The following is a 14435-nucleotide window of genomic DNA, read 5'->3' as shown; positions in this document are numbered from 1 at the left end:
CTGGCAATTTGGAGGATTCTGGGGTGTGCTGCCCTCTGGACATGGTGAGTTTCTCTGCAAAGTAGAGTGGTGTTTTGGTTGTGAATGCTTTGTAGGTGATACAGGCTGTCTCGAGCATGATGCCCGCTTGAAGGAATAGCCAATGCACTCCATGAGGGTGAAGTTGGTCACATTTTCTTAGTACTCTGATGAGGCATGCTACAGCATGTTGGACAGCTTTTGGGGGGGCCAAGATGGCGTCTGGGACAACTTTGAGTAGGACATTGTCAGCTCCCACACAGAAGATGATCAGGGCTTGGACAACTGTTCTTACACTCCGGCTTGCGAGGAACAGCTTACCTTTATAGCTGCGTAATAGCTGGGACCATGGTGCTTGGGCCTTCTTGGTTATATGGTTTGAATGAAAGCTTAGAGTCGATAGTAAAGCCGAGAGATGTTGTACTGGGTGTGAGTTGAGGCCTGAATCCTTCAAGCTTCATGTCAATCAGCCAATTCTAGACTTGGTCATGGTTGGTGGGGTTTCATAGGAGAGGGAATTTAGTCTTTGTAGGGTTGAGCTCCTGGGGCTGGATTACATAGATGTTGCACTGGTGCAAGTGCAAAGTTACACGGTATTAGCACTAGGGCAAAGTTCACCCCGTTTTTAAAGACACTGGGGCATATTAGAAGATAATTGCACCAGGACAAGTGCAGTTTGGCCCTAATGCAAAAAAGAAATGTTTTTGATGCATTTTTGCACAGGACAAAGTTTGCACTAGTGCTAATACCATTCTGTATTAGCATTAGGGCAGACTGCCTGGGGGTCTTGTTCAATCCCCATGTAAATTGCACTGAGGGGACTGCTCCTGTGTGCACTTTTGTGCAAAAGGTCCACAACTCTGCCATACAAATGCCTCAAAAACGCTCCATAGAACGAGTCTGATAGTGGATTCCTAAGGACCCCTTGCGAGTAAACAGTGAGCATTTAAGCCTCTTCTGAAGGGTCACTGGTGGTCAGATACACACCCCAAGTGCAGCCTGGTGCAGCCTGGTTGCATTGTCTACGTCTGAGGAACATGATTGGGCCACTTAACCTAGGAAGCCTGCTCGCATGTTTGATCTTATTTATCATTCAATCATATTTCCTGCCGTTATTGAAGTTTTAGAGCCAGCAGCAGAGGTGACCACCGCCCAGGTTAGTGGGCCCAAGCCAAAGGTGAGACGAAGATCACCTGGCACACAATAGAGCTCAGTGGTAAGGGCTCCCAGGGCTATCAGAGCTTGTGCACAGGAAACATGGAAATCTCAGCTTGGGCCTCCCATGACAGAGCTAGTCCATGCCTCCTTGCCCAGTGCCTGGAATGCAGCCCTGCAGGCGGCTGGAGCCTCCATTGCAAGCTTGTTCATTGGCTAGAAAGCCGGTAGCAGGGAGAACAAAGTAGAAGTGTGAAATGCAGGATCCTACTGGTCGTTCGATCCTGGATTTCACACTTTCTGATTGCTTTAAGAGAAGAAGACATGCCCTAACTATGACCATCACAGCCACTTGTGTCTGTTTATGCCCGGTCATGCCCTTACCTGCGGCAATCTGTATTTATCCCTCATGTGCACTCGGACTGTGGCACGCTCTGCTTTCTTCTGGGCAAAGTTGTGGTCTCTTTCAATTCTACAGGGAACAAATATTAAATGTGAGCGAGCACCACCTAAAGCACATACTTGGTTGTACATTTGTGCCACAAGTCCATAGATACATGGCCGCATATTACTTCCCTGTGTCTTACAAATATACAACTGGGTTTTACTACACACACACTGTTGTAACCAGGATTTCTTGCCAGGAAGGGCCTGCACATTGCTCATTACACATATGAGCCTAGGGCAGGGGGCTCTCTCAACAAAAAGAAATATATCCCTTTTATCGCGGTATGTCCCGACAGGCCAAAGTCTGACATATTACAAGCTATTTTATACTTTTAACTGACTAAAAGACACAATTCAACCAAATGTGTACTTCCACAGTCTTAGAACACAAAGTAATATGAGCCCAACTCAAATTTCACAACAAAACACCCCATGTGACGAAGGCAGCTGGCTATAGGGCTCAATGGGAATGGGGAAGTCAGATGCATGTTATCAACGGTGCCTGCGCATCCGAAATGCTGCGCTCGCGGGTGCCTTTCATTCCGCCAGGTCAGACCTGGTGGAATGAAAGGCACCCGCGAGCACAACTCGGAGTTTGCCGGTACGGATACAACGGTACCAGCAAGCGTACCGGTACCGTTGTATCCGGATCGGCAAACTCGTAATGAGGTCCAATATGGAAATAAACTGAGAAGCTTACAAAGATAGTTGATTTACTTTGTGATTCAGTTTGTTCTCCTGGAACGTTATATTTCTAACTGGGGTATTTTTAGGCTTAGCGACCAGGTGCACCAATAGCTTTTAATACATAACTGAGAGTACCAGTAGCTTCATAGCATATGGGCTGACAGGTGACTTCATCTCAACATCATTAACCAGTGGCATGCTTTAATTTTTCTACCAGTTTCACCTTAGGAGTTGAAGCCCTGAATCACTTCAATTGAATAAAATAGACTTAAGTAATTTTAACATAAAAGCATAGCCCAGAGTAGGGTGGTCAAAGTAATATTTCCTCATTGAGTAACCTTACAACATTTTAAATAATAGATGGTAATAATATTCAAATGATGGCATTTATTGTATCACCTGTGTAAAGATGGAAGAAAGTTAGCCCTGCTTGAGTTCGAACATATGAATATTTTCTCTTCAGCTATACAACAGTAAAACACGTGCAAAATAGCTGCTATAAAACGATGACACTTTTATAGCTTGCTAAAGGTAATAAAGCAGAAAACCACCATCCACTTTTCTCACCTCACATCACTACTTCATGCTCACTACGTTTCCTGAAAATATGCTGAAAGAGATCTCTCAAAGCATGTTCTACGAGTCATGGTGCGTGTACGGATTGCTATTTTCCATTCCTTTACATACCATCTGGTTTTGACAGTTCTTGGACCTGGGAGCTGTTCAGCTACTATTTGTAGTTTAGCAGAACCTAGTTAGCTTGACAACAATAGCTACCAGCAACTACTTGTGCAGCCCCAGGCTACGTAGTGCCCTAGAAATAAACTTATGTGAGTTTACCTCTATGTATTTGGGAATGCGTCTGAAAGAGTTGCGCGACAGCGCTAGTATGCATTTAAATCATAATGGGTCTTATATAATGGACAACAGTATGGAATTTGCCCCTCATGTTAACATTACATTTGGAACTTGCTACATATTAGTACTTTGCTTGCCAGTGTTAGGTCCTTCTTATTGGAAGATGCTGGATACTCGCGATCCGCTTTCAGCTTCTGTTAAAAAAATCCTTAATTCAATCCCAATTACGCGTGAAGGTCAACATGTACCAGAATGCAATGTGGTATGAACCTGACAGCCAAGATCAGTTTATGACATCACTACTGACATGGAAGAACATGAGATCTCTGCAAGACTACCATATGGCTGTACTACGTTCAGACTTATGCATAATTTACACGGAAGAGCCTATATGATAGACACAGGCTTATAGTACTTAATTGGCACATGCAAGTATCGTGTACTATGCATAATGTACATATCATGTAATAATCAGCAATTAAGTGTGTTAAAAGCCCACTAAAAAGATGCCTAGGACAGCCTCATGCTTAGGTCTGAGTTTGGAATATTTAGTTTTTCTAGGTCTCCAAAAGGGTCAGTCCAGCCTGAACTGCTAGGTCACATCTCTTCTGCACGAGACCACAAGAAAACTCCGACATATTTCGTTCTCATTGGCATTATCCGTGAGGTGTATCTTGGGTTTCTAGGAACAGAAGGTTTCCAACACAACTCACGTTTGGGGATACTTGTTGGGGTGACATTAGCAAAACAGGATGTTAATGGCTAGAAGGTTTTGAACTATTCATAACCTCTGCCATTGCTCTGGGGTGACCCCAAGCCTGATTTGTAAACTGTCTTCCCCTTCCTTCTGTAATGGCAAGGAAGGCAGAAAAACAATGGTTTGGAAGGTTGCCCAGAACAATTGTCAGTGGTTAACATTCATTCATGACCTTTCAGCCGTCAACCTTCAGTGTTTTTTTTTATTAGTAAGTGAACACTGTTTGAAAGGGCGAGTCTATGTGTGTTTGAATGAGGAAGTACATGCTGTGCGGATGCTGATTGAAATGAATGCTATGTGAATGAGCAAGTGAATGTTGTGTTAATGTGTGTTTGAATGAGCAAGTGAAAGATGTTTAAAATGAATGCTGTGTAAATAAGCGAGTGAATGTGTTTAAATGAATGTAATGCTGTGTGAATGTAAATTTGAATGGGCGAGTATATGTGTGTGTGCTTGTGCCAGCCTGGGAGGCTGATTTGGGCATGACTTTCAGGGAGGAGAGCTTTTTTTACTGGGCATGTATGACAAAGCAAGCATGATAAGTATTATATGGCTAGACTGGCATTTTGATGTAGCCAGTCTAACCATTTCTTACTGTGGCTTGACATCTTTTTTACAGGCCCAGTAAAAAATGTCATTCCACGGTAATACATGGCTAGACTATTTGCACCAAAATACCAGCCTGCCACAAAATAACATGTATCCTGCTTGCTGATACATGAAGCATGATAAGTGCTATTATGTAGCTGGACTGGCATTTTGATGTGGCCAGTCTAGCCATTTTTCATGGTGGCATGACATTTTCTACAGGATATCTATGATAAAGCAAGCATGATAAGTGTTAAAATGTGACTAAACTGAGATTTTGGTGTAGCCTGTCTAGCCATTTCTCACTATGGCTTGGCATTTGTTATTGGGCATTTATCTATGATGAAGTAAGCATCATAAGTGTTATTACGTGGCTAGACTGGCATTTTGGTGCAGCCAATATACATATTTCTTATTGTTGTATGACATTTTTTGCTGGTCATCTATGAGGAAGCATGCAATGGGCCTCATTATAAGTTTGCCGGTCAGGTAACAATGGTACCGGTAAGCTTGCCGGTACCGTTGTTACTGGACCGGCAAACTAGGAGTTCTGCTTGCGGGTGCCTTTCCGTCCGCCAGGACTGGCCTGGCAGGCATACCGGCACTTGCAAGCAGAGCATGTCGGATGCACCAGCACCATTCTGAATGGTGCTGGTGCTTCAGACCTCCCCCAATGGGAATTGGAAGCATTTTTTTCCGACGCCCTCAAATGGGCAATTACCGGGACCGGCGGGGCCGTAATGATCCGGTAATTGCGCATTCACGGGTGCCGGAAAAAATTGCAAGTTTGGCAGCAGCCTGCCGGTTTTACCGGCAAGGGGACTGCCAAACGTGTAATGCGGCTCAATGTAAGTTTTATTACATGACTACATTGGTATTTTGGTGCAGGCAGTGTAGCCATTTCTTACTGGGCATCTATCTATAATGAAGCAAGCATGATATGTGTTATTCTGTGGCTGGATTGGCATTTTGGTACAGACATTCTAGCCATTTCCTACTGTGGTATGACATTTATTACTGGGCATCTATGATAACCAAGCATGATAAGTGGTATTGCATGGTTAGACTGGCATTTTGGTGCAGACAGTATACCTATTTCTCAATGTTGCATGACATTTTTTACTGGACATCTATGATAAAGCAAGCATGATAATCCTTATTACCTGTCTAGCATTTTGGCGCAGCCAGTCTATCTATAAAATCGTACTGTGACATGGGATTTTTTACTGTTCATCTATGATGAAGCAAACATGATAAGTGTTACTACATGTCCTGACTGGCCTGCACTGGAGCAGCTAGTTTTAACATGTTTTCTATTGTGGTATGGCATTTTTAATAACAAAGTAAACACTATTATATGTTTACGTGTGGGTACTAGTATATATTGGCAGATCCAGCTTGACATGTTTTCTTGCAGTATCATTACTGGCATCATACCCAAAGCAAAGATGAGTATGCTCTTATATGGGAATACTGGTATATAGGTTTCTGGGGCAATTCTGACAGACAATGGTGTGCAATTGACTTCAAGCACCATGGAGTCATTTCTTGAGGACATGGGTGTGACACAACATCGTACCTCGCTGTATCACCCCGAGACCAATGGTGCAGTATAGCAGTTTAATCGCACACTTATGCAAGGGATTAGGAAGGCTACTGATACTGGACAGAATTGGTAGGAGCTAGTGAGGAAGAGAGTTTATGCTTACAGGTTAGCCCCGCATACCACCACTGGTCCGAGTCCATTTGAGGTTCTGAGGAGAAGAAAGTCACCAACAATGGCCAATACACCATGGTTAGGTGGATCAGGTTTTGTGGAGTGGAGTGATAGGGACTTAAGGGAGAGGATTCATGCCAAGGAGTTGTGCATGAAACACAGGTATGATCAACAGAATCATGTTAGTTTTGAAGAGTGGGGCGTGGGCAGCATAGTGTTTGAGCAAAGCCCTGGATGGGTGCCGAAATGTGAGCCACGATTCTGGGGCCCACAGAGAGTGACAAAATAATTTGATAATGCTGTGGAATCTGAGGATGAGCATGTTTGGAACAAAGAGAGGTTTGCTGGAAGGGAGAATGTGACTTCCCATAGAGAGACGCGGTCTTCAAGTATTGGGACCAGGCCTTACAGGGTTTTGATTTCAATTATTCATGTGGGATGGGGAGGTGTATTATATTGTACATTACTGTTTCTTCTTGCATATAGTTCTATCTTGCATAATGCCATGGGGAATGGAGTACACCTGAGCTCTGAGGTGGATTTGTTGGGGGTTCAGATGCTTGGGAGGTTCTGGAGTGGGAGGCATCTGAAAAGGTGAGCGGAGAGGTGAAGGACGCTGGGTGCCCCATTTACCCCTGTACTGTTCTTGATCTGTATGTTAATAAACAAGCATACTACTTACTTCTGAGAACTCTACTTTATTATAGGAGCTCATGGTAAACTTGCCTACTAGGTCTTGGGAAAATGCCAATGAACTTCCACAGTTTGTCTCAGTTAAAGTTCAGAATGCATGTAAAACTATAATCCATGGGCTCATTCTGAGGTGGGCACAAAGGGATACCGGGCACCGGTAATGACACCAGTGCCGGTAATCCCTTTGCCCCCTATTCCGAGGTCCCTTAGCGGGTCCCTCCCTTAACGCCTGGTTTTACCAGTCGTTATGGACGGGACCCGTTAAGGGATACCGGGGTCAATAACGGTACCGCAATTTGCGGTACCGTTATTGACACCTTCCCATTGAGCCCTATGGGGGCTCAAATGGGAATGGGGAATGGCTTTTACAATGGGGATTTACCGGTCCCGCCAAGGTCGGACTGGACCGGTAAGTCCCCATTGAACGAGGGCGGACACGGTTCCGTTATTGGTGCTAGTCATGGCGCTAGTAGCGCCATGACTAGCACCAACCTCGTAATGAGGCCCCATGTGTTTCATTTTACAAATGAGTTGCAACATCACAATTCACTTGAAATAAGAAAATCACACAACTGGTATACTACGTAATAATTTATTACAGTCAGCTAGTGACGTCACAATGTCCTCTGCACAGCTCCACCAGACGCAGACAACACGCCCTCTTTCACTAATTGATTGTGAGAGGTGGTGCTCCATTCCTGAGTGCTGTTTGTTTTTACAAGAGGAGGCTCTGCTTCAGAAAGGGCCAAGCCTATTTGCAAAAACAAAGACAAATGAAAGAGGGGACAAACTTGAGAGAAAAAGTAAACTACTACTGCAATGCATACAGAGATAAATAAGTATTATCAAAGCAAAAAGCATCTTCCGGTCTCATAATCCGATTCCACACTCATATGACAACGTGCCATGCAAGCATCACGGTTGCGGTCCTTTCCTCTAATGGCTGCTCCAACTAGAGGAGAGACCTCACCAATGCCACTGATTCATGAGTCTGCAACCCGAGCAGAGCCAGGCTATGATAGCTTTCATTGGGTGCATCCTTGTGGAACCCTGACTCTTCTAAGGTCACACAGAGAGGGGATACGGGAGGCAGGCCAGTTTCTTGGCCTGGGCAAAACGGGCAGCTGCCCGGGGTGCAATTGCCCCAGGGGGCGCAATTGCCCCAGTGGGCGCAATTGCCCCGGTCCCTGGTTGCGATGAAATTCCCCAGTTTGTGGGGTGGAGCGATTGCCATCGGGAGAGGTCCGCACGTGCTGGCGCTGCCTCTTCTGACTATAATGTCACATAGTACGCAAGTCCTACGTGAAATTACGGAAGTCAGAGGCTCCGTCAGAGCACTTTTGCGCCACTTAGGGTGGGGGCATAAGCGCAACAATAAAAACACTTCAGTTCCCCTGCAGCTAAGACTAGCCCCTCCCATAACAATGCCAGCAGGAAACTGCTAGTGATGGGCCATTAGTCACTGAATGGTTTTGTGCTGGCATTGTGATGGGAGGGGAGATTCAGTGGGGTGTGGGGAGTGGGCGGTTATTTATTTCTTCCTCGAAGATTGGGGGGATAACTGAAGGGTCATGGCCTTGCAGGGACGCACTGTGGGCCCACCCGTTTGGGCCCACAGTGCGTGAAACATTGCATGAATAAATAAATAATCTGAGTCCATCTATCTTTATAACAAGTCAACAGTCAGACTTTACTGTATCAAAGCATACACTTGATTCCCATTCAAAGAATGTTAAAGTCATTGTTTATCGGGTTCAGGTGTCTCCTTGTCATTGCCTTTTCGGCTTAGGTTGCCTCCAAACCCCTTTCAGCATCTTGTGTTCTTTGTTGGCTGTATATACTGCACCCTATGCCATATTCCTGGTCTCTTGGTGTGCCGAGTCTTCATTATGTGCCGCCTAAGTGGGACTGGGGCATAAAATTGTCTTGTGTGATGGACTGTTTGAATAGTGCAATGGGGGGAGGGCGGAGGCTGATAAAATGTGATGCAAATTCTGCATTTTAAAGAATATATATTCAGTAAGACTGATCAAAACTACTATCCGCATGCTGAAGTAACTGATCAAACGAATGACCCATGCTACATACTTTTAGAGATCTGTTAAATGATTTAGATAGCATTAATTTCACACACATCTTAATGGCCCATAACAACGTTTTCTTTTCTTGCCCTTGGTGTATGTAATGTTTAAAAGACTGGCTTGCATGATAAACCTCTTCTTGTACCTGGAGAGCTTGTGGTGCTTTTCTTGATTTCTAAAAGTAATTGAAGGTGTTGGTATTCACATGGTCTGAAAGGCATGGCTGATACTCTGTCCCCCTTTCTCAAGATTATATTCCTATTGAAAACTGCAGTGGTCCCGGTTTTTTGTAGTACGTCGTCTTAGCTGGCAGGCAGGAATGCACAATCTCGCAATATTATGTCTGCGAATAGCCTGTCTTAGTATTCACGGGGTCACAACGTGTACACGTGGCTATATACCCACTCATGAGCCAGCTACAGTTCTTTCATTTCACAAGTACTCCAAGTGGTCGAGTTTTCTCCTCTGCTGCACAAATGTCGAAACTGATATTTTCTTGTGACCTCCAAATTGTATTACTGTATGTTTGCATATGAGACTTGGGACGAGGCCCCTGAGAATGAAGAACTTTTTAAAGTACCCGTATTTTATACCCTGATTGACGGCAATACTACTTCCCTTGAAAGGCGCTTTTCCCAGTTGTCTGCGCACAATACAAGCTGGGGTTTCATGTACAACATAAAGCTCTTGCCTGGAAAAGAAGAATTGATAAAACTGTGCAAGCCCCTTGAGCAAGTTGCCTGAAGAACTGAGACATATCCAGCTATCACTTCAGAAGAGTTGTATTATGCCCCTTGAAGTTTTGCAGCATGTTCATCATACAAAAACACATTGGTTGTTTCCAAATGTGTGGGTTGCCATAAGGATCTTACTAACATCCCAATTACAGTGGCAAGTGGTGAGAGGAGCTTCAGTAAATTGAAACTTTTAAAGACACACTTGCGCTTCACAATGGCAGAGGAAAAGCTCTTGCAATACTTTCAATTGAGAGTGAACTTATTGAAACCATTGATTATGCAGCAGCAATAAATGCTTTTGCAGCAGCAAAGTCAAGGAGAGTACCCTTAACATATACTAAAAATTGACACAAAACTTTAAAAGTAGTATATACTGTTTGTGCACTCTGCTTTCTCCGATGAGTTACTGCACATTTTTTGAATCGTGATATAATAAAACCAATTTCATTTATATAGCAGTGATTTATTGACTTTGGATAGGAATTCCTTAACGGTGTAGTTTGGGAGGGGCGCGCACGTTACGCCAGGCGTGGTGCGCTGGGTGGACGCATTCCTAGTGTTTCGCCCTGGGCACCAAATGGACTAGAAACTGTTCTGATGGGGGGTCAGTGCTGCCCCGACTCCAGTTGGATGGCAAGTTGGATGGCAAGGGAGCATTGCATTGCAGCTTTAACATCCAAAGTGGGGCAATTTGTCGCTGACTTGAGATAGCTTTGCTGAGGTTCTTTTCCTCTAATTCATTTTAATTTATGGAAAGAACATGTGCACCATGTGACAAGCGGATGTCTAAGAGACCCAAGCACTGTGGAATTCCCTCTGCCCCTCATCTCACACTCCTTGGCATCAGTTCTGGCTGACAGCAAGTAGAGCTAAAGCACCGCCAATCAGCCAAAAATAAAATGCACAGGAAAGGAGAGAACAGATAAGGGGCCAAACTCTCAAATCTGTTGTGGCATAAGCGATGAGATGCACCAAAAAAAGAAGCAGCTCAATCCACTGAGGAGATGTGAATGAGAGCATCTTAGATGCGCTCATTGAGATGTCCTTTGTCAACCCTTTGTGCATTTGCACAAATCCGGGGGCGTGTCTGCACCTTTAAAAGCACATCCTGAACTCTGAAATGGGACACACCGAAACGAAACCCACGCACCAACTCTCACTCTAACACCATCTTCAATAAATCGCTTTAAGAAATTCGGGTCCTTCCTCTGCCCCACTTCTTTCTGCCTCAATAAGGGCACCGCCGCCCCATACCTACACCACAAATCACCTCCCTCTCCCTAGTCTGCACCTCATAACGCCGCATCCATACTGTCTTCTCTGTGCCCTCGCCACCAGCTCATTTCCTCACTCTGTGCACACCCATGCGCCCTAACCTCACTCCCCGAGCCCCATCCTCTGTGGTGGCCTGATCACGTGTCTGTGCTGCGTACAGTATTTATGGAAAGTGGACCATGCTTTCTGTGACTCTGGGCCTCATTACACGGAAGGCGGTGATCCAGGGTGCTATTAGCACCCTGGACCATGCCGGTAAATTACCGGCACCGCCTTGGCGGAAAGGGGATTTACCGCCCCATTCCAAGGTTGGAGGGGCGGTAAATCCCCCTTCCGCCATTGCCCTTCCCCATTCCCATTTCTGCCCCATAGGGCTCTATGGGAATGGGGAAGGCGCTAATTACGGCAACGCAATTTTGCGGTGCCCTAATTAGCTCCGAGGTCCCTTAGCGGGTTGGTTTTTAACGCCTGCAAAAAGCAGGCGTTAAAGCACCAACCCGCTAAGGGACCTCGTAGTAAGGCGGTAATGGTTAACGGTCACCGTTACCATTAACGGTGGCCGTTAACCATTACCGCCATCCGTGTAATGAGGCACTCTGTGTTCGCCATGCAGATGCGTCGGCGGTACAGAGAAGTTTGGTGAATCCATCCATGTTCACCAAATGTAGGTACATCCGTCTGAAGGTGTCCCACTTAACATGGAACCACGTTAGGGTGACCATATTTAAAAAGTAAAAAACCGGGACAGGGCAGCTAACATAAAAGTAGGACTAACTCTTGAAAGTGGCTATCAAAACTCTACACTTCATTAGTGGTTGGAGGAGAAGGGTGGTTTAAGTGTTACTGTTCAAATAAACACATAATATAATTAATTTATTGCAAACTAACACTATCTTAAATTGTAAAATGCGGAATTTCTTCTATTTCAGATTGTGCATTAATGCCTGTCAGCTATAAAGACAAACTACCAAAAACCGGGACCACTGCAGTTTCTAATGCATAGCTCTCAACCATTTTTGTTGCAAAGGCGGGTGAAAACACCCGATTTTATTTTTGGCGGGTGAGAGGCCCATTGAAACAAATGGGCGTGCTGGAGGCTTGGCGGGTGAGGCAGCTGTTTACAAGGCGGGTGACACCCGCCAAAAGCATGTGAGTTGAGAGCTATGCTAATGGAAACATAATCTTGAGAAAGGGGGGCACGGCACCAGAAACCGGGACTCTATTCACCCTCACCCACGTGATACTATAAAGAGGTGGAAATACACTGCCCCCCCTCCTACCACCACTTACTTTTCTTCCACGAGTTGGCGCTGGTACTCCTCGAACTCCTCGCGGGTCAGCCCCTTGGACTGGGCCGTCTCCTTCCCATCAGCGTTCTCCTTTTGTGCATCTCCCCCCATGCTTTTCATGGACGACCCCATTACCTTCTGTAGCATGAAAGCCATCCTGTAGTCCCCAGAAGCCCAAAGGCTCACCCTAGTCCCTGGTGTCAGCTAGTCTCTGGAAAGGGCACTCCGGGGCCCAGACACAGGAGCCACGCAGGTCGTCCCAGTGTGTGTGCTCCAAGGTCAGGGGTAATAAGGTGTCTGTAGAGCCGCCGCAGGCATAAACAGCTTATAGCATTACAGGAGGTGTGGGCAGCGTCTGGGAGAGAGCACACCTGCGAAGGCTCAGCTGCACAATGAGGGGGCTTTGCCACGCTAGGCCAAGTGATATCCCCCTCCACCCTCACGTGACCTAACCCCACAAGTTAGAACCGAAAAGTGACGGATAGAAATGAGACACAACTTCTTAACCACTGGGAAATTCTACAGATAGCATTCGACGTCTTGCATGCATTATTAAAGAAGGAGGTCATCCATATGCAAATCAGCTTCACCTCTCCTATAGAGAAATCAGTTCGTCCTGACCTGCTGGGCCACGCCCCTTCTGTACAAGAACACTCGCAGCCACAGACATATTTCTGCCTTTTTGGGCTCCACCACCGAGGCACAGCTGTTTTCCTAACTTCCTAACGCACTGTATTACAGGGATATTGGCTTTCACGACCCACGAGTAAGGCACACACCCTCACGTGGCTTCCCCACCACCGTGGCGCTACCAGGATACATTATAGGACAAGTGCAGGTGTGAGAACTTACAGGCTGTCAAAGGAAAATCCTTGGTCGGCACCAAGGCACTGCCTACATTCATAGCAGTGCCTCACATAATGAAAAAGCGAAACATCTTTATTTTGTTATGTCTTTATGTGCTATTTTTGCTCAAGACCCATGTGTTTCCAAGTATTTAAAGGGAAAGTGCGCTCAAAAATATTATTGTCCCGATCGTTCAGGCATGTGTTTTTCAGCATACTGTGATTGATCGTAAAAAAAGTTCCAATACATTTTACCTTAGGTTTCCTCACTTTTACACAACGCGAAAACAACGGGTTGGGCACGGCCATCTTGTGCTAATCTTATCCGTAGATGCATCGCCCCAAATTCGAGTGCCCTCGCGACAGTAAATCATATCACCCGCCCCTGAAGCTGACATCACTAATTCAAACGATATGCTCCACCGATTTTCATGACGTTAGTGGGCAGTGAAGCCAAACGCGCCGAGTCATCATCCATGTCATAAAGTCAGTTAATGCAGAACCCGGAAGATCAACACACACATCCTCTCACAGCGCGTCCCAAATCAGATTTGCAATCAATAATTTTAAAGAAATCATCAGTAATCTGCAATTTCACAAGTGCTTTTATTTAGCAAAGAACGCTTCAAAAACCACACTATCATGTTCCACTAATTGCGATGAACGACCTATGGTTGTGTGTCTTTAGGCTCGAGTGGCTAAACTTTAAAATGACGCACATGCTGTTACTTTCGGGGTAATATGTGTATTTGATGCATCTGCTTCTTGCTATAGCGTAAACGATGACAAGTTGCCCCTTGTCGCTGGTACCGCCAAAAGCCATATCGGTCCAAGTCTATCATCCCACATGAGGGTAATGCAAATCGAGGTATTTAGACGTATCTGCCATTGTTGATTAAAGAAGCCATCCCACAGCAGCTGAAAATGATGGCATTCACAGAATGGTACAATATATCTGTGTAGATAATAGAATAAAAATATATATTAGTATCTATTTTAGTATCCGTTCTTTATTCAAATTTATCCTCTAATTCTTCACCGGGTGAAACCGAATAACGAACTCAAATCACACACAATGACACACACAGACAACGTGAGGGACTATTTTAGACTATGATGTGCATGAAAGGTTAGCGCTGTGAAGTCGGTATAGCTCCCAAAGGTTTGGAGAAACTGACGCAGAAATGCGACAACAGACAGATGGCATTGTAACGGAACTGGGAATATTATCTATTGAAAAGCTAACCGAGTAGCCTTGGAAAATGTTCTGCCCCCGGCACATCCAATA

The 14435-nt window shown here is 45.2% G+C and overlaps 1 protein-coding gene across 1 annotated transcript in view; it reads right to left on the bottom strand.

The window, feature by feature from the left end:
* The window catches only part of LOC138574566 (complexin-4-like), a 28401-nt gene extending 15719 nt beyond the window's left edge, over window positions 1-12682 (bottom strand). The window contains exons 1-2 of the mRNA XM_069649417.1: window positions 12304-12682; window positions 1558-1645 (exon numbers count right to left, since the gene is read on the bottom strand). Coding sequence (XP_069505518.1) covers window positions 1558-1645; window positions 12304-12458 — 243 coding nt within the window. The 5' untranslated portion in view covers window positions 12459-12682. The remainder of the gene's footprint in view (window positions 1-1557; window positions 1646-12303) is intronic.
* Window positions 12683-14435: the final 1753 nt, after the last annotated feature.

Source organism: Ambystoma mexicanum, chromosome 1p (genome assembly GCF_040938575.1).
Source record: "Ambystoma mexicanum isolate Mex_15411 chromosome 1p, UKY_AmexF1_1, whole genome shotgun sequence".
In the NCBI taxonomy this organism is placed as follows: domain Eukaryota; kingdom Metazoa; phylum Chordata; class Amphibia; order Caudata; family Ambystomatidae; genus Ambystoma; species Ambystoma mexicanum.
Note: the sequence above shows the minus strand (reverse complement) of the source record. Positions and strands in the feature narration are given on the sequence as shown.